At 36.8% G+C, this 21,771-nt stretch overlaps 1 protein-coding gene across 1 annotated transcript in view; it reads right to left on the bottom strand.

Annotated features, from left to right (window-relative positions):
- Window positions 1-21,456, bottom strand: part of Ttd14 (TRPL translocation defect 14) — a 172,354-nt gene extending 150,898 nt beyond the window's left edge. The window contains exon 1 of the mRNA XM_067773903.1: window positions 20,593-21,456. Within this exon, the coding sequence (XP_067630004.1) occupies window positions 20,593-20,842 (250 nt within the window). The 5' untranslated portion in view covers window positions 20,843-21,456. The remainder of the gene's footprint in view (window positions 1-20,592) is intronic.
- Between the last annotated feature and the right edge of the window lie 315 nt (window positions 21,457-21,771).

The following is a 21,771-nucleotide window of genomic DNA, read 5'->3' as shown; positions in this document are numbered from 1 at the left end:
TGCAGCAGATCCAGTCATAGACAAATTGAAATCGCAGGCTTCAGTATTTGGAAATCCCAAACGCATTATTTCAGACAGAGGTGCTGCGTTTATTTCAAATAGTTTTGGGGAATATTGCGAGAAGGAAAGAATAGAGCATCTTACTATAGCCACCGGTGTTCCGCGCGGGAACGGGCAGGTGGAACGAATCCACAAGATCATCATCCCAATGTTGTCAAAACTATGTGCCGAAAGTCCTGGTCAGTGGTATAAACATATTCAAAAAGTTCAGCAAGCAATAAATAGTACACCACCAAGAAGCACAAAGTTCTCTCCGTTTCAATTATTGACCGGCGTTGAGATGCGAGTAGTTAGCGATACTAGATTAGCTGAGTTGTTGGATGAAGAAGGCATAAGAGAGTTGGATGAAGAGCGGGAAAACATGCGAAAGAATGCACAAGAAAATATCAGGAAAATACAGGAGGAAAACTGTAAATCCTTTAATAGGAACCGGAAAAGGGAGAAGAAATACCGACCAAACGAGTTAGTAGCCATCAAGCGAACACAATTTGGGGCGGGTCTTAAATTGAAGCCGAAATTTTTAGGGCCATATAAAATCAGCAAGGTTTTGCCTCACGGGAGGTATGAGTTGGTAAAGGTAGGAGACCACGAAGGACCCGGCCACACAGTCTCGGTGGCGGAGTATATAAAAAGTTGGGAGCCTTCGACTCAACCCGAGCCATCATTCGAGCCGAATGAATCGTCAGGAGGGCCGAATGTGGGAATGGCAACCAGGAGTGGACGACAGTACTAACTAAATGCAACCTTGTAGGCTTGACCTAAACGAACTAGACGAAACAAAGTAAAGTAGATACATACATTTCTCAACGGACGATATTTTAAAGTTAGTTGAAAACCGAATGCCATACCGAACGCGCACTAAACTTAACTCGTGCATAAACTTTGTGTGTGAATCACCATATTTTATTAATAAACTATAATTAAAACATAAGCTAAGCAAACATACATGTAAATACATGTAACTGAACAATTGAATTCTTAAATAAAACATGAACTAAATTACAATAAAGTGGTATAATTTGATCGGCATCCTACATACATATATTGTAACGAGTTTTGGGAAATTCCGCTTATTTGCAACCTTCTACTAACGTTCGAATCACTAAACTGTTGAATAAATAACTCCAATATTCGATAGTGCAAAAACACTTCTACTTCTCAACAGATAGCGTGCTTAAATCAAAGTGATTCGATGATTGCTCAGCTTGCGCTCTTTTATACTCTTCGATTTCCTCGTTCGCATACTTCTAGGCGTTTTTAGAATTTAACTTAGTTAACAGATATAAAATTACCAGCTATAACTACAGATGCGCGTTATAGCTTCTCATATGGGCGTGTATATGTGAGTGGTACTTGCACAAAAGATTTCCTACTTTTGTGAGCATCTCAGATAAGATATATGCATATGTTTGTGCGTTTCTCTCCGCTGCGTGTACGTACATATGTGTAGACATAATGATTGATTCGTTTATGTAGATACAAGTGACTGCTTACTTTATTGCTGTTGTGGCTTTATTGACCTAGTATCAGATTAGTGATGTGAGTATCACTAATATTCGTCACAATATATATGCATTCTTAGCAAAGACAAATATTTTTCGTGCTCAAAAAAATATGTATCTTATGAATAGTTCTTTTTGTTTAAAATATTTAAATATAAAACTAAATTTAAAATATAGATCACTTCGATATTAGTTTCATAAATCCAACAAGTTATTTTTATTTTGATATATAGTGTGGGTCATCCACTCCTTCTATGTTATAAAAAAAATTTAATATTTGATTATTGGTACAAAACAGTATTAAAGTAAATTAAATATTCGTGTATACAAATTAAATAAATGTTAATATAAATGATTAGTTTGTTAGCGCTTTTTTGAATTTAAAGGACATTTTTTTTTTTTTTTTTGATATTCTGTTACAACTTGTAATAAATTTTGAAGTTCATGCCCGTTTTTCGTAAGTTTTTGGTTATAGTCTTGCATGAGTTTGACGCCGCGCTCTGCTGAGCCATTAACCACTTTTAGTTTGCCGATTATTTCCAAAGCGCCCTTAAATTCATCGCTATCATTCCATTCAGAAGGATCATGGATCAAGAATTATGTTGATATGTTGAAACGGTCGAAAAACTTAATAGTACCCGTAATGAAGTCACACAAGTTCATTGTAACGAACGATGGCAGATATTTCTCTTTCAGGCTTATGCGCTTAGTGAATTGTCATTTTTATTGCCATCAAGGCCAAGCTCTAATACTCTCTTTGCCATTTTTCGCTTCTCAGCATAGGAAACATTATCGTCGAACAAGGAAAGAGCTATGTTTTCATCCGCCATATACCATAAATGGTTGCAGGCTTTTTTGAGCACAGCAGTAGAAATTTTCTCATCTATTTCCTTATCAAAGTATATTTCACGAATGAATTGAAAGTCGATATTCGGAGGCATTGTTTGTGATTCGCCATTTAGCGAATGAAGAGGGTTAAGAAATGCTTGCACGCGCCCAACGCTTTTATTTAATTGTCTGATCAACGCCCTAGATTGATGAGGAGTGTGATGACTAGTACCTAGGACCTACCTAATTATTTTCTAGCTTTTAGTATTATTATTACTTCATGTAAGTATTGTTTTCGTTAAAACCGTTTACCTTCAATTTTTTTTTTTAAATTATTGTATTTCTTATTTGGTATAGAATTATGGAATTTTTTTTCATGTTTCGATATAGAAAAATTGGGCGTAGTCATAGTCGGATTTCGCCCATTTTTAATACCAAGATAAAGTGAGTTGAGATAAGTACGTAAACTAAATTTAGTAGAGATATATCGATTTTTGCTATCGTTTTAACGGCCGAGCGGAAGGACAGACGGTCGACTGTATATAAAAACTGGGCGTGGCTTCAAACGGTTTCGCCCATTTTCACAGAAAACAGTTAGCGTCATAGAAGCTATGTCCTTACCAAATTTCACAAGAATTGGTAAATTTTTGTTCGACTTATGGCATTAAAAGTATTCTAGACAAATTAAATGAAAAAGGGCGGAGCCACGCCCATTTTCTTTTATTTTTGTATTTTGTTGCACCATAACATTACCAGTTGAATGTTGACATAATTTACTTATATACTGTAAAGATATTAAATTTTTTGTTAAAATTTGACTTTAAATTTTTTTTTAAATAGTGGACGTGTTCGTCATCCGATTTTGCTAATTTTTATTTATAGTAATAGGGGTAACGTTCCTGCCAAATTTCATCATGATATCTTCAACGACTGCCTAATTACAGCTTGCAAAACTTTTAAATTACCTTCTTTTAAAAGTGGGCGGTGCCACGCCCATTGTCCAAATTTTACTAATTTTCTATTCTGCGTCATAAGGTCAACCTACCTACCAGGTTTCATCTCTTTATTCGGCTTTGGTAATGAATTATCGCACTTTTTCGGTTTTTCGAAATTTTCGATATCGAAAAAGTGGGCGTCGTTATAGTCCGATTTCGTTCATTTTAAATAGCGATCTGAGATGAGTGCCCAGGAACTTACATACCAAATTTCATTAAGATACCTCAAAATTTACTCAAGTTATCGTGTTTACGGACGGACGGACATGGCTAAATGAATTTCTTTTTTCGCCCAGATCATTTTGAGATATAGAAGTCTATATCAATCTGGATTAGTTTATGTCTTTACGGATAACCGTTATGCGAACAAAATTAATATACTCTGTGAGCTCTGCTCAGCTGAGAATAAAAAAATCAACTTTCGTTTGGTGTCAATGGTAAAATAAACTTTATCAATTTTCTCAAAACTACTTATGATGTAAATGTTTCATATTGGTGTAGACCATCACATTTTAACTCGAGTGCTTGTTGTTGTTGTTTGTAGAAAGCTACATACATTAGTATGTTCTTGGAAAACCCACATACATATTTATGTTCAAAGAGAAATGTCAACCTTTGAAGCTTAAGGTTTAATTGTAAAACAGGAAGAAAATGAAAAGCAAAACACACGATTTAGTAAAAAATTTGCAAACATTGTACCTTCCCGCCCATACTGCCTTAGCTAGGATTAGCTAAGGTACCGTATCGACATTTTCGTAATTAAATAGGTGATTGTAATCGGATTTTTTCCTTTCAATCTGAATGTGATCTTAAAAACTTCTGATTTACTATGATTTAAACGAAATCTGAAAATAGGTTTGTTTTTGTTACCATTCCCAATTTATTTTAAAAATCAATGATATTCTGTTTGGAGGGACAGGCTTAGTTAGAGCTCATAAATGGAAGGGAAATAAAATGAAGGAATAAACGCTAAAAGAGTTATGAGCTTGGATGGTTCGGAATGCTGAACAAACAGTTTCTGGTGAATACCCAGAAACCTGGGCACCCCAATATTTGATCGGAAAGGCCCCGCCTCCCAGAGACTTAGGAAGTATTATACGTAAGAATTATGAAGAAATCCGCGCCATAAGAATTCCGCTGTATGAAGAAAGGAGCATGAAAGGGCCCACAAAAAGGCGTCGGACTACTATGGTGACCGGTGAACCCCGGTTTTATATACAAATACCCGGAAAGCAACCTCCCCAGTGAGGCGCGTGTCTAGATCAACTTAGATATGGATACTGTAATAGATTAAACTCTTACTTGTACAGAATCAACCTCGAAATACAAAATGTATGTAATGTTTCCCCGCATGACACCATCTTTTCAATTGCAATGTGGCACCAACGCCCCTAAAACCCTTGTCTCTGTGGTCCAACCCTGTTGAAACAGCAGGTTTTCTCGGTCTTCGGTCTTTAAGAAAATTCATATATTTTGCATTTGTGAAATATAACAAAGAACAGCGAAGTATCTGCAATCATATCATATAAAATAATACGTAAAGAAAACTAACCATGCAAATCGTCCTCCAATTGAATGAATTGTGTAACGTCAATGTGTTTAGATTTTCCGGTAACTAAATATCAATTGCCAGGTTGTTAATGATTTTTGACATAACCACTTACATACATACTTAAGATGGACCCATCAGAATGAAAACAAATACAGCAATTGACACTTGTAGGTGAATATGAACAATCATTCGTTTGTATGAAAGTAAAACACATTCCTACAGTTGTGATCGCATAAATTGCATTCTTGTTATACCCGGCTGCACTCTGCATGATGGCGCCGATTAAAAGAAAGCTTTCAAAACATTTAAAAGAAAGCTTTGAAACCCCGTTGCAAATATCATGTTTAAATTTGACAGGGGGAGTTTTTCTTGCTATTGGTTGCATACCGGGTGAAAGTTGTTGAAATCGGTTGAAGACCACTCACTTTTAAATTTTAGTTCTTTAGTCTAATAATCTTAGCGAAAAACCAGGGACGGAAAATAATAATTTTTTTTTCGGAGTCGAAAAAGTCCTGGTCAAAAAATTGTCCTAGGTGAAAATGTTTGAGTTCCCAGGTATCCCTATAGCAATATCATGTCGCATCATGCATCCTTTTTATTTTTCGAACTTTTTCCATAAAAGTCCACATACAAAAGTAAAATCTGTATTTTTATTTTTTGAGTCCGATAGAACTAGTTAAACTTGGAATTTAAAAATAAAAGTCTGGAAATAAAAGTGAAATCCGGACTTTTATTTTTTAAGGCCAAAATAAAAGTCCGCTTCATAACAAAGAAACGACTTATCCGAAATAAAAAAAAATGTTTTTCCGAAAATAATTTTTATCTTGATCCAAATATATTTAAAGTCCAAAATTAAGAATTTTGCAAGGAATTATATTATAAAAGGAATAACAGTTTCAGCCCCTGCGAAAAACTCGATATGGGGGTTCCCTTTGTAGCTCTACGAAAGGACCCCATTTTGGAGTTATAGCATACATCAGTAACAAGCATCAAAATATTGGCATAAAAAACAGGAAAATACTACGAAAAATCATGAAACACAATTGCTTAATTTTTTCGTGAGCGAAATTTTGAAGCACGATTGCGTTTTCCTTTCTTAAATTTCGTTGCACGAAAATTAACATTGGTTTGAGCATAAAATAAATTCCGTGTAATCGGTGCACTGTTTGCCAGACAAAGCGAATCTCCGTTATTACTGATATTGTACTGATATTTGAGCTCAGTAGGGAGACCATCTCGGGAACGATTTATATGGCCACATTAAACCTTCAGGCCATTCCCCCTCCCCACCCCAAGTTCCATGAGGAGTTTGGGGTCGCCAGAGCCTCGTCTGTTAGTGAAACAGGATTCGCCACGGATAGGTGAGGTTGACAATTGGGTTTAGAGAAGCTATATATTGCGCTGGCAACCTTAAAGGGTTGCGCTACACAGCCACTTGAATCTGGTATTTTAGTCGCCTCTTACGACAGTCATACCTACCGCGGGTATATTCTGACCCCCTAACCTGCTGGGGGAATCGGTTATGTTAACGGTCCTTTGTCGGATATGGATCCATTACGTTCCGGTAACAAGCCCGACCATATCGGAAACGATTTAATATGACCAGATTGAACCTTCTAATCGTTTTCTCCATGCTAACTGAAACTTTGCATCTCAGTTAAGAGTAAAGATTAGATTAGGTTGAACTGGCCGGTCAATAAAGACCTCATATGTGTCCCCGAATTTGTTTGACGACTAAACGAAAGAACCCAAATCATGTGCCAGAACTTATGTTGTAGAACGACTCCGTCCTTTTGGCAAATACTAGAAGTTTTTTAAGGCCTATCTTAATTTCTGCTTCGGATATAGCAACTCTGCTGCCCCTAATAGCTGGAGCCTTGTCCTGGCGAGCACAGAACACGAACAGAGAACGTGCTCACCGTTTCTTCCTGCAGCTCGCACTCCCTAAATCTGTTGTTGCTGACGAGACCTAACTTCTAAGCATGTGACGCCAGAAGGCAGTGTCCACTTAGTTTGCTTATCGTAAGCCTTAAGTCTTCTCTCTTCAGAGATATGAGCCACTTTGTGATCTTAGAAATTTTGCAGCCCCGCGCTTCTGTCCACGCCTTTTCTGTTTGACGGAACATATGCAACGCCTATCTCCTTTTAATTTCCCCAAACGGATTGATACGCCTACCGTCGGTTCAGCGAGTGCTGCACACTCCTTGCCATCTTGCTTTAATACATATATTGACGCAACTGCAGCACTGTTATAAATGCTTAGGGTTTAACAATAAAGCGGCTACTTGTACACTTAAACAGAGGTGTAGTAAATGCAGCGGGAACATAAAGTCGAAGACTGTACAGAGAGTGTACCCCTAAATAAATGTGGTAATTGCATAGATACCAATAATGGGTTAGGTTTAAATATTAATACAGAGCACAACGTCATGAGTCATGAATATCCAGTTTATTTCAGGAACCTTAAGCTGGAAAGACAGCGCGTGGGCTTTTAGCCACCAAAACTAGCTGATCGGGGGATGAAAGATTTTAACTTACAGTGCATTTACCTAAATATCTGTAGTTTTCTAGCCAACAAAGCTGAACTCGAAAGAATTATAGAAGAGTTATGTAGATCCGGACATCGTTCTATGTTCAGAAGCATGTATAACACCGGATGTTAGTGATGCGGAAATAAACAGTTCTTATTTTACAATGGTTCGTTGCGATTCTCGTAGCAGACACACAGGAGGTGTAGTATTACTATTAATAAAAAGATGATAAAAAATTTTAAGGACTACCGTTATATAAATGGACCCAAAAATAGAAAGCAATTTTTCTATTAATACAGACATAGTCTTGTTGAATTTTGACTAAAAAACCTTAACAATAGCTCTTGTAAAAGAATTTTGGGATTTAAAACTATAAAGGTGGAGCGCAATCTTTCAATTTAAGGCAAACCATGCACTTGGGATTAACTAATTGATTATTTAAAATTTAAACACGCACTCTACCTTTATAATTTTAAATCCCAAAATCCTTTTACAAGAGCTTTTGTTAAAGTTTTTTAGTCAAAATTCAACAAGAAAGAAAAAATTGAAGAAAGGAAAAATTGCCTTCTATTTTTTGGTCCATTTATATGAAGGTAGTCCTTAAAATTTTTTTATCATCTTTTTATTTTCAATTTTTTAGTACTGCCTACAAAAAGGCAATTGCAACTTTGATTAGTAATTTAAGTAATTCCTAAGTGATAATTCTTATCTTTATTTATTTGTTCAAAATAGCAAGATTTAAGAGAATTAGTGGAATTTTCTTCGCTGACAACACTAGCGCGCCACCTAGCGGAATTTTTTTTCCTGTAAATTGTATTGTCACCGGGTCTCGAACTATGTGCTAAGTTACAAGTCTTTAGGTAACCGGAAAGTTAGTTAAAAATGGATTGAACGATTCCCAAATTAAAATTAATTTTGCTAATATCTCGATCCATGCGCCACCTAGCGGAATTTTTTTGATAAAATATTGCATTGTCACCGGGTTCCGACCCACGGCCCAAGTTTCAAGTTTCTAGCTCACCAGCAAGTTACTCAAAAATCGATCGCAATATTCCCCTCGTTTTTCAGAGATTTGTAGTTATCTCAATTAGCACGGCACCTAGCCGAACTTTGTTTTCTATAAATTGTATTGTCACCGGGTCTCGAACTATGTGCTAAGTTTCAAGTGTTTAGGTAACCGGGAAGTTAGTTAAAAATGGATTGAAAGATTCCCAAATTAAAATTAATTTTCCTAATATCTCGATCCATGCGCCACCTAGCGGATTTTTTTTTTAACAAAACATTGCATTGTCAGTGGGTTCTGACTTACGGCTCATGTTTTATATCTACAGCTCACCGGGAAGTTACTCAAAAATCGATTGCAAGATTCCCTGGGTTTCTTCAAGGATTTTCAGGGATTGCACTCACAAGCCAGATCGTCTGGTGAATTTTCGGAATATAATACGGTTGCGAAGTATTATAAGAAACTAATCAAAATTGAAAAGATTAAGTATATGGAGAAAAATATCGCCTTAAACACCTTAAGCAAGCAGTAAACTTAACTGAGGTGCGAGACAATATCCTGATTGAAGCGGCTTTGGGATTATTCGAGAGAAAAGTTCTTCGAAAGATTTATGGACCTCTACGCGTTGGCGATGGCGAGTACCGAAGAAGATTTAATGATGAGCTGTACGAGCTATACGCAGACATCCACCTAGTCCAGCGAAGGAAAACGCAGCGGCTGCGCTGGCTATGCCATGTTATGCGAATGAAAGATGATGCTCCGGCCAAGAACGTTTTCTTATCGGAACCCGCCTATGGAAGCAGAGGTATAGGGCGGCCCCCACTCCGTTGGAAGGACCAGGTGGAAAACGATGTAAAATCCCTTGGTGTGACCAATTGGCGCCGGTTGGCGGAGCGAAGGAGCGACTGGCGCGCCTTGTTGGACGGCCATAACCGTTTAGACGGTTAAGCGCCAATTAAGTAAGTAAGTAAGATTGTAAATGGTATAAGATATGAAACACCAGAAGATATAGCTAAAGCATTGAATTCCTTCTTTGTTGATAGTATTGTTGATATAAATCGAGAAATCGAAACTTTTGATATTGGCGACAGTGTGCAATACACGGTTAGCACATGTCTGAAATTCCAAGAAGTTACGGTTGATGATGTCATATTGGTAGCTAAAAGGTTAAAAAATAAAATCGGAGGGACAAATTTGCTATCAGAAGGAGTCATTTCTATGCGGATATCATAAATAAATCATTATTAGAGGGAATAGTGCCCGACGAATGGAAAATATCAACAATAGTACCAATAAAGAAGGTAAAAAATTCATTAAAGGCGGAAGATCTTAGACCGACCAACACGTTGCCGAATATCGAACAAATTCTAGAAACAGTAGTAAAAAATCAGCTCGTGAGTTACTTGGAAATAAATAAAATACCAATTAAAGAACAATCCGGTTTCAGAGAAGGGCACTTTTGTGAAACGGCCTTAAATTACGTAATATCGATTTGGAAAGAAGAACTAAATCAAAAGAAAAGTATACTTGCGGTTTTTATCGACTTAAAGAGAGCATTTAAAACTAACTATAGACAGAAATATAATGATAAAAAAATTAGAAAAAACTGGAAGTACGGGCAACGAGCTGCAGTGGTTTCAGAGCTTTTTAGGTAACCGAAGACAAAAAATAGCCATTGAGTTGGTTGTCTCGGATGAGGTATTGACAGGAATTGGATTGCCACAAGAATCGGTTTCGGCACCGGTCCTATTTAACATATATATAAATGATATATCTTCGGCGATAAAACATAGTAAAATAAGGTTGTTTGCGGATGACGCATTGCTCGAAGTAAGTGAAATGGATATCATGTTAGCTGGGAGCAAAATGCAGGAAGACTTGAACTCCCTATACAGGTGGCTGTGTAACAATAAGCTTAACCTTAATTTTAATAAAACCTATTTTATGGTCATATCCAGAGCAATGAACAAGGAATCTTGTAATATCGAGCTAAAAATAATCAACTGAGATATTAACGAAGTTAAAACTTTCAAGTACTTAGGGGTTCAGATTGACAACAAATTAAAATTTAATGATCATATTGATTATATAGTTGCCAAAATAGCCAAAAAATTGGTTTTCATATATTGCCCCACAATATTCTTTATTGCCAATGAAACTCAGGTAGATAAGCTACAAGTTATGCAAAATAAAGCTATGAGATTTATCTTAAACATGAGGTATCATACTCCCATTAATAACATGATAGAAACACTAAAGCGGTTGAGTACAAAACAGCTTATATTCTACCACAGCATGAAATTTGTACTTAATATCAAGCATGGTAAATTACCAACATACCTCAGCGAAAAGCTTATATATGTAAATGATGTACATTCATGTAATCAGAGAAAACAATAATTTTAGATTACCTCTTTTCAAAACAGAAGTGGACAAACAAAATATATTTTATAAGGGCCTGAAATATTTCAATGAACTTCCTAATCATATTAAAAGTAGTAATAACTTCAATACTTTTAAAAAAAGATTATTGGAGCATTGTAAAACCCTTCCAATAAGATAAAGTTTTTCTCCTTTTTTTACATGATATATCCGATACTGGAGCTCGAAAAGGGAATGGTAATATCGGAAGCAGCAAAATAAAAATCATCCGGCCCTAAGGAAAAGAAATCGGTCGCCACCTGTAACTCCAGACAGTTCCAACTAATTTCGCTGGAATTCGGTATTTTCAGCCGATATTTACTATGGCTGATCGGAATCACTCGCATTCCGACAATATTAATATAACAATAAAATTATATGATGCGTAACGAAAATAATGAAAATAAGGCCAAACAAAAGTTGGAGCAGGGCGGATTGGAAACACGTCCTTTTCAACCTCCCATTATATGTTGAGCTGCCCTGATCGGAATCTTCATGCATTCCGACAGCGTCCTTACTAAACAAAGTTGAAGGGTGTTTGGATACACGTTATTTTCAATTTCCAACATCCAATGACATATTTAGCTGTGTTGAACGGAGACTAATACATTTCGACAGCTTAAAATACAAATATAATTGAAAAATATAAGTTCCAAATTTTGTTGCATTAACGCGTCCTTTCCAACCTCCCTTAAATGAGTGGCTCCGAAACTCGTCCGTTTGTCACGCTAGTAAATATGCTGATCGGAATCACATGGTATTTCAACAGCATATTCAATAGAAATTATAATAATTATAATAATGAATTGTACTTAGTAGTTTAAGGTTTAGGCCTAAACAGCCGTAATAATAAATAAATTAAATAAATAAATAAGCACACTTTCTCCAGAATTAATGCAGCTTTCTTCGCGTCTATTTTTCGCCTGAAAGACACGGCAGTAATCTGGCAACCTGTAGGATCTACATACTTACTTCTGGATCGACACAGTAAACGATCGACACAGTAAATGGCATTTCTTAACTCTGGCGCCAACTCTCCGGCTCAATTGTGGCCCCAAGATCTCTATCGAAGCTCAGGAACGGAACCATATATTCCGTTTGCCCGATATTAGATGGTGCTATGGCCATACGGTCTGCACTCAAGCTGTCTCGAAGCCTTAAGCCATGATGCCGTGGCTAACGCAATATTTTTGGCCATTAGGTCTACAGGCGGGATGTATAGAATGGCATGCAATACTGCTGTCGGGGTAGCTTTTAGGGCTCCCGTTATGCTAACCATTGATAATCTGCATACCCCAAGTTTTTTGGTATACATACTTTTTTGTGTAGCAAACCACCAAACAAAGAACCCATAGTAGAGTATGGGTTTGACAATTGTCGTATATACCTAATGAGAGAGTTTGGGTGATAGGCCTCACGTGTATCCTAGCATCCTCTTGTGTGCATACGTGCCGCGGAGACTTTCTTCGCTCTCTCTTCCACATGGAGTTTTAACGACAACTTACTATCCTATATTTTTTTTTTAGGGTTACCCCTCCAAGCTTAGGCTTAGTCCAATTAGGGACCTTATATTTCCTATAAATAATACTAGATCGGTTTTATACGCGTTGGCGGTTAACCCAACTCCAGATGCCCAGGGATGTACATCCCGGAAAGCTTGATCCATCAGAAAGCTGATTGTTGTTGGGCATCAGCCGTTTATGATTACTGAAACGTCATCTGCATATGCCGTAAATTTGACTGGTCCGCCGTCGAATCGCCTAACCAATTGGTTCGAAACCAACGTCCACTGCTTTGATGATAAAACCCCACCCTGCGTTCCTCTGATTACAGATTTTGTTGCTTTGTTAAGGCCGGATGAACTTCAATCGAGTCGAGACTCTCCATGTTGTTTTTGCTTTTGTATTAACTATAAATAATACTACACTTCCGAAAACTTTGGGGAGTGTTATCGATATTGATGGTCCCTTGCCGGATATAGATCCGGTACATTCCGGTAACAAAGCACCATTAAGGTACTAGCCGACCATCTCGGGAACGATTTATATGACCACATTAAACCTTCTAGACCATACCGCCCTCCCACCCCTAGTTCCATGAGGAACTTAGGGGCGCCAGAGCCTCGGCTGTTAATGAAACAGGATTCGTCACGGATAGGTGAGGTTGACAATTGGAGAAGCTATATATTGCACTGGCAACCCTTTGAGAGGGTTGTGCTACACAACCTCTTGAATCAAAATGGTATTTTAGACCATACCGCCCTCCCACCCCTAGTTCCATGAGGAACTTAGGGGCGCCAAAGCCTCGGCTGTTAATGAAACAGGATTCGTCACGGATAGGTGAGGTTGACAATTGGAGAAGCTATATATTGCGCTGGCAACCCTTTGAGAGGGTTGTGCTACACAACCTCTTGAATCAAAATGGTATTTTAATCGCCTCTTACGACAGGCATACCTACCGCGGGTATATTCTAAGCCGCCTAACCCGCTGGGGGTTGAAACTCTCCATGATAGCCCGTTTCGATACATTGTTGAAAGATCCGGCAATGTCCAGAAAAGCACCTAGGGCATATTCCTGGTGTTCCTGGGCTTTCTCTATATTCATGACCACCATAGGAAATGCAGAATCGACTGACTTGCCTTTGGTGTAAGCATGTTGTGCTGAAGAGAATAATTCCTCATTCACATTTGATTTTATATACACATTAGACTGGGTCGATTTATTAACCGATATCTCGCCATCGATTTTTTGCGTTCACGAAAAAAAAGTTCCACTACGCATGCCCAAAAAAATAATTTTCAAGCCTGCGAAATTTTATTTTTTTGACTTTTTTCGACTTTGATTTTTAAGGTTTTTTTCATTTCACTGTCAGCATTTCATTTCTCTCCCTAAGGGGGGTACTCTCGCCTCATTGTGTAGGTGGTGTTCTGAGGACATAAGAAGACAACACGTAGCGGTTCTGAGGGCGGTATTTTGGCAGGCCTCTATTTTCTTCCAGTGAGTAGCCTTTAGGCTTGGCGGCCATATCGGAGACGCGTAGCATGCAATCGGCCGGCCAATTGCTTTGTAAGTGGTAATGAGCGTTTCTTTGTCTTTACCCCTAGTGTTGCCGGCAAGAGATTTGCGGATGTTATCGTGGCTCTGGATTTTAGGTGCAACTGCGGTATGTATTATGTAGATCCTGGTCACTAAAAATTTGTGGGTGTAAGACAGTCGGTAGCGTAATGCCGTCAACGGGGGTGTCCAATATGGTCTACATTTGCTGTGTCCATGTTTTAAAAAAGACCGCCGATAATTTGGTCGGTGACAATGTTAGCTTTCGCGAGGCGAAAAAACTGGAGAATCAGGGAGAAAGCTGTTTATTTTATTACAAAGCTCATTGATGTGTGGGCTAGGCCTGTGGCCATTATTGTGCAGTCATCGGCGTAGGATACAATTGTGACTCCTTCTGGTGGTGATGGTTTAAAAAAGACCGCCGATAATTTGGTCGGTGACAATGTTAGCTTTCGCGAGGCGAAAAAACTGGAGGATCAGGGAGAAAGCTGTTTATTTTATTACAAAGCTCATTGATGTGTGGGCTAGGCCTGTGGCCATTATTGTGCAGTCATCGGCGTAGGATACAATTGTGGCTCCTTCTGGTGGTGATGGTAGCTTCGATATGTACATTGGTTTTTAGTGCTTCTGGATTTAGATGTTATGTTCCTGAATATCCCAGATGCTTGGGATTTTTTCGTATGGTCGTCAAACAAATTCTGGTAACCCTATGGACACATTTAGTCTCTTTGAGATCTTAATTGACCGACCAACCCAACAATTTAAAACACCCTAATGTATTTATTCACATTATCTGAATGATCGGTAAGAAAATGCTTTTAAAATAGCTTTGACGCAAGAGTCTTATACTGTATGTGTATGAGCGGACACCAAAACATTTGTATGAATGTATGAACATACCATATGTATACCAACTTAACCACGTTTTTGGAACACAATTTCCAAGAAATGGTTCTATACTTAATAATTTTTTAAACTGGTTTTCAGCGAAAGATAAATAACATGCTTAAGTACTATGAACATATGTATATGTACATTAGGGTGGCCCTTATTTTCCAAAGTGTTCCGGTTCTCGATCTCACCTCCTAGAAACATGCGAATAGCCTAAAAACTAGAATATACAAAGTTTTAGGTCAATCGAGAACGGGATCGAGGTGGCGCAAAAAGCTTGGAATCCTGAAAAATGCCGAATTTTTACAATTTGTTAAATTTGGTCAACCCTACTTCATTTGTTATGGGCGAAACGTAATTTATTTTAAAACAACAAAAATTGGTCAAATAATAAAAAAGTTATAAAATAAATTATGCCTTAAACACGGTGTCATTACTTCAAGAATGTGTATAAAATGAGTATACATAAAATAATTCAAATCGGTTTTTGTAATCAGTTACAAATTGTAATAAATATTGTTTTTCTTGGTCGTCATTTGTAAGCATTTCATTATATTCTGCCATAAGTTTTACTCCCCATTCTGCTTTGTCGTTAACTACTTTTATTTTTATAGCAGTATCTTTAGTTTTTTTATCTGTATCCCCCAGTATAGTGGATCTACCTCCAGAAATCCCAAACCGACCAAAAAAATCAATTGTATTTCCTGTTACAAAATCGTGTAGTTCTTTTTCTATGAATTTATTGATTTCACTTGGCCTCAAGTGTAACCTCTTTGTTTCCTTGTCGCAAATGTCTATGCTTTTGATTTTTTCCACAATCTTTTTGTTCATGGTACAAGAGACGTTATCATCGAACAATGCCAATGCAATACATTCTTCAGACAGGTACCATAGGTGGTTACAAAACTTATTTATTCCAATTTTAGATATTTTTTTATTAATATTTCTGTATTTATAAATTTCTTTAATAAAAGAAAAGTTTTCAAGAGGTGCTCTATCAGGATTGGTACAGTTAAACCAAAGCTTAACATAGAATTGTATAATAAACGCGCATATACTTGCTATCGAATTCTCTTCATACTCCGTTAGCTTAAACTGTTCACGAAATAAATATATTTTTAAGCAATACAATGCCTTAGACATCCACCGAGCATGATGAGTGGGCCCTGGTACACGAAACTTTATGCCATCACTTGCTCCTAGACATATAGATGTTAATTCCCATAATTCCCTATAGTCATCTCTTACTATTTTCATTTTCAACTCTTCGCTATCGCTTAAAAGTAATTTCAATTCGCTATTTTGTAGCAAATCTTTAAAACTACTTATCCGATGTTTTTCCAATTTTCTTGAAATTGCCGAAATAAATGTACGTCCTTACTAGTATTTACTGGAAAATAACTCTGAAGAAAACTTTATAAATATGATGACGACAAGGTAGATACAAAAGTTTTCGCTCAAGTTTTTCTAATAACGTTGTAGCTGCTTTTATAACGCCTGTGTTAACCGATGTCGTATCAAAACCTTGGCAAATGGCCTTAACAAATTTTGTATAAATAGTGTGATAGAAATAAATAACAATATAGAATATTTCGATATAGCACTCAGCGGTAGTCATGCCAATTTTGAATTTAAGTTTCCTAAAATAACGACTGATGAAGTTATAAAAATCCTGCAAGAGTTTAAATACAAAATAGGTGGCAGGAACATTCTGTCCGATGGCGTAATGAAGGACTCTATAGTGTATACAGGGTTTTTCTATGCCCAAATAATTAATAGCAGTTTGGAAGATGGTATTGTACCAGAAAAGTGGAAAATGTCAACGGTGATTCCAGTTGAAAAAATTAAAAACACAATACAGCCAGAAGAGCTTAGACCCATAAACACCTTACCAAGTGACGCTAAAATCCTTGAAGTTTATGTTAAGAATCAATTGGTAAAATATCTATACTCAAACAAAATACTTGTCAATCAACAGTCGGGTTTTAGGAAAAAACATTGGTGTGAAACAGCTCTTAACTTTGTGATATCGGAGTGGAAAGATGATCTAAATGATAAGAAGGTGGTGGTTGCTGTCTTTCTTGACCTTAGAAGAGCCTTCGAAACGGTAGATAGGGAAATACTTACTTATCAAGAAACTTCAACAAATTGGTATTAAAGACATAGAGCTTGCTTGGTTCCGCTGTTATCTAAAACATAGGAAACAGCGAACAGTTATAAAAACAGCGATATCTGATGTATTGGAAGTGCCCATAGGCTTACCACAAGGCTCGGTCCTGGCACCAATATTGTTCCTAATATATAAATGATATAGTTAATGCGATACAAGACTGTGATATCAAACTATTTGCGGATGGTGCATTACTTATGATCAGTGACAATGATATTACTACTGCGGTATTAAAAATGCAAAATGATCTCAACAATTTATACACATGGCTATGTGCGAATAGGCTAAAGCTTAATATAAACAAAACCAAATATATGGTCATAACAAGAAAAAATATTAATGATGAGGACTTAAGTGGGCTAAAAATAAATAATGAAACCATACAAAAAGTTAATAGCATAAAATATTTAGGGATTATAATTGATAACAAACTTAAATTTGAAGAACATATAAACTACACAGTTGCGAAAGTAGCGAAAAAGATTGGTGTTGTGCAGAGATCTACCAAGTATATACAAGAAAAATATAAAATAATTATTTATAAATCTATTATTGAACCACATTTTGTGTATTGCCCATCGATATTATTCATTATAGCGGACAAAGAAATTGATAAGCTACAAAAGCTTCAAAATAGATGTATGAGGTTTATTCTTAAAAAACGTAGAGATGCTAGAACGGCTGATATGTTAAGAAAGTTTAACTGGTTGAGTGTCAAGCAAAAAATTTATTTTCATACCATGAAGTTGATATTTAATATAAAACACGGAAATGTACCTGAATATTTAAGTAGTAACGTAGTTCTAGTGGAGCAAACACACAATATAAATACTAGAAATAGACATAATTTTAAATTGCCATTTTTTCGAACAGAAATAGATAAGCAAAAAATTTTTTACAAAGGGCTAAAGGGTTACAAGGAGCTCCCATTGGAAATTAAAAACTGCAATGAAATCTTAGTTTTTAAGGCAAAATTATATGAATTTTGTAAAACTATACCTATAAGATAGAATAGTACTATTTGTATCTTGAATTAGGCTTTAAGCCGTAATAAATAAATAACTAACTAACTAACAATATCATCCTTCAGATCCCATTCAAATAACAGTTCATACAACGTATCAGCTATTTCCGAGCCTGTGGCAGCATATATTAACTTTGGAGCACCTATTAACTGTTCGCTATTCCTGTAAGTAACAACAACTGGAAGTCGTTCCACCTTTTCACTACCTATTATTTCTGGAAGTAGTTTTCCATCCCAATGCAAAGTGCCACAATTTATCCATTTTAAAAAAGCTACTATTCAAAATTTATTCATTCAAGAGCAGTATAGTTTTAATAAGATAACGTCAAAGAAATTTTTTGTAGTTGTTTGCAATTTGAAAATATATATTTTCATTTCTTTATACTTTTTTTTTAAATTTATTTCGACACGCTTGTTGCAAGAACGAGTTGCAGTGCAGGCTTAAATTTGTTGTGACATCACGCATTTCGAAATAAAATTTATAAGAAAAATATATGTGTATACTTTTCTAAATAAATAACCTTCAAGTTTGGCTTCAAGGGATATATGTATTTGTGTATAAAAAAGTTTATTTGAGCGTTTTTTTACCCGGATACCACGATTCACTGATCAACACATTTGCACAGACTTATTTTATTTTTCATATTTGTTTGTCGAAAGCAATATATATTTTGCCCTGTAACTCTGTTATTGATCGACCGATTTTGAAGATTGTGGCCATTTTAGCAAAGTAATAAAATACAGGTCTTATTACGGTAAGCAGTACATTTGTGTAGGGTTTGGAAATATGGAAGCCTGAAACGCGAAATTGTAAAAATTCGTAATTTTTAGGATTTCAAGGCCTTTGCGCCACCTCTAAATCTTTTTTGATTGGCTAAAACTTTGTATATATTCGTTTTTGAGCTATTCGCATATTTTTAGGGGGTTAGATCAAGATTCCAAACACTTTTTTCCCCTCCATACAACGAAGGGCCACCCTAATGTACATATATGTGAAAATTTATCATACAAATGATTACCACGTGGGGTGGAAACATAACGAAGCTATATGCGCGAAATTTTTCGAAAAACTGAGACAATTTCGTTTCAATTCTTTTTTTTTTTTGCCTTCACAAGCAGATAACAAGGATTTCATCAAATCGGTTACCTACAAACTCATACTTATTAGATTGGAAATGGCTTGGACAAAGTTCAAACATTTTAATGAAATATTAAGTAAAATTTGGGTACCAATGCTTTTTTTGTAATTGCAAACACACTCCTCCAAAGTTTAGAATTCTGTTGCGGATGTGGGCAAATTTGGATATGTGAGAGTTTAACCTGTTACCATACTAAGTCCAAGGTTTGGCCGGTGTCACATATCTTTAAGTAAAACGCATGCCTTTTTGTCCTATGAGTTTAACTTTTGCGGCTGACAATTGTGTTTAAAAGGCCGAGAAGCTATAAAATTATGTATTGTAAGAAATTTATTTCCTGGCCAGGGGAAGAAGCACACAAAAAAATGCCAATCGAAAATTGAGACCTTTCTTATAAATCTTTTATTGAACTAATTTTTTTGAGTGCGTGGAAAAGCTGAATCAACTAGGAGCACACAATGAACTACTGCTGGCCTGGGTTCCTGGCCACAGGAGGAAACGAGCAGGCGGACGGCCTGGCCAGAGAAGCAGCAAAGATACGCCCTATTGGTCCTGAGCCATTCCTGCCAGTAGGCCCACAGGAAATTAGGGGGCATCTATTAGCAGAAGAAAAGAAAAAGAGGGAAGAACACTGGCGTAATATGCCAGGCCTGAGACAATCTAAGCTACTGTTAGGGGGTTACTGCACAACTCGATACAGGGCATTTATAGGCCTCTCGAAAAATAACCTAAGAATTCTAACAGCTATTCTTACAGGACACTGTAGACTGAACAGCCACATGCAAAAGCTGGGTATAATATCGAACAATGCCGATTTTGTGATCGATCAGCGGAGACGGCGGACCATATCCTCCTGGAGTGTGATGCAATCTCAAGACGTAGAGCTAAGTTTATGGGCTCACCATGGCCAGGGCATTCTCACATCAAATCCCTCAAGCCAGGTGAACTGCTAGGGTTCATCAGTGATGTCGGCTTGGATGAGGTGTTGTGAAGCAGATGAGGGCACAATAGACCAATGGTCGCAGTGCGATCCTCAATTAATTATCTATCTAATTATCTAATTTTTTTCTATACGACAGCATGACACTCTTAATACACGTCCAAAAATATCAAAAGTCGCGTTTTGGATCCAGGATCGCGAATCCGAAAACAAGAGGTAAAAAATGTTGGGTCTGTCAAGAGATATTCGGAACACTCCAGGCCATTGTTCGGTTTTTCGTTAAAATCTTTTGATAAAAATGTTTTGTTTGTTTAATGGTGTTGGTGTGTTCAATTTATACTTATTATTTAAGAATTCATGAGCTTAACACCGGCTTATAATTATTCCGTTTTCGGATTCATGATCCTGGATCCATGCTGTCTTATAGAATTACCCTTATTTGTATTTGTATGATAAATAATGAAAGTCCAGTAACACACACTTACCGCCAGTTAATACAACTTTGTAAACACGTTTTTTTGTGCCATTTGTTTTAGTCATCTTTGATCCTGCCCGAGGATTCAACTTTGGTGATGTGTTTTCTGCCTGTTGTTGGGGTGGCTGATTTTGTTTTTGTTCTTGTGCCTGCTCTTTTACTTTCTTTTCCTTTTCAGTATCCTGGTGACTTTCTCTAGGTTGCTGTTCTTGTTGCTGGTCGCCATTGACAGCTTCAGTCGCAGCGTTTTTGTTCTCCATTTTAATACGCAAGTTCCAACACTAATAGACACACTCTAACGCAATTGCCAAATACTATAAATTTCGTTAACCTATTCTTAACAGCTGATAATTTAGTACATCTGTTTTACCAAGCAATATATCAACGCGCAGTATTAGATTAGTTGATTGATTTTGTTAAACTATGAGCAATGTGTTGTGGTTTTCCTCTTGCTTTTACGACAAATGCGAATCCCTTTGAATTATGCAGCTGCTGTTGGCTGGTGAAACCGTTGACATTGGCTGTTGTTGTTACCTATTGTTAATTGAACTCACATTGAAATTTGGGCACTGGGGAATTTTCCGCTTCCGCCAAAAAGTGTAAAATCAAACTATATCTTAGCAGTTTTCGCATGCGGGCAAGTTTGCCCCAAATCAACAAAGTATCAATGACCAGTTGTGGGCCAAATCTGAAAGTTTACGTCTTTCTGTTTATGTTGGAACATTTTCGATAATCTTTTCACGGTATTTGCGTAATAGAAGCCTCGAAAAGTATCACATTTGTAGACTTATTAAAACGCCGAAAACTTTTTCACGGTCAAACAAGAAAACATAATTCCATTGGAGCCAAATTACAAAAACGACTGAGAGAATAGCCGCAGTGCTCCCCTTTTTATTGTAGTTCGTTTTATATGAATGATGCCAGACTGGGTTGCGCATTTGCAAGAAACCTTTGGCAATATTGCAAATATGCATTAAAATATTGCTGCGGATGTAAGCTAAATAAACTTTTAAAACACGCTCAGTGTCAGCTCCGACACATAAGCAGTTTTTCATGTAGATGAGTTTAACACATGCTTATGCATTAAGAGTAGATTGCATGTTTTTTTATGGAGAATGCTAGAATGAGCGACACTAGCGCCATCTGATATTGAAAAGTAGCCAACTCCCCAATTTTGTTCCAAGCAAAT

This window comes from Eurosta solidaginis, chromosome 3 (genome assembly GCF_040869045.1).
Source record: "Eurosta solidaginis isolate ZX-2024a chromosome 3, ASM4086904v1, whole genome shotgun sequence".
Taxonomy (NCBI): Eukaryota; Metazoa; Arthropoda; class Insecta; order Diptera; family Tephritidae; genus Eurosta; species Eurosta solidaginis.
Note: the sequence above shows the minus strand (reverse complement) of the source record. Positions and strands in the feature narration are given on the sequence as shown.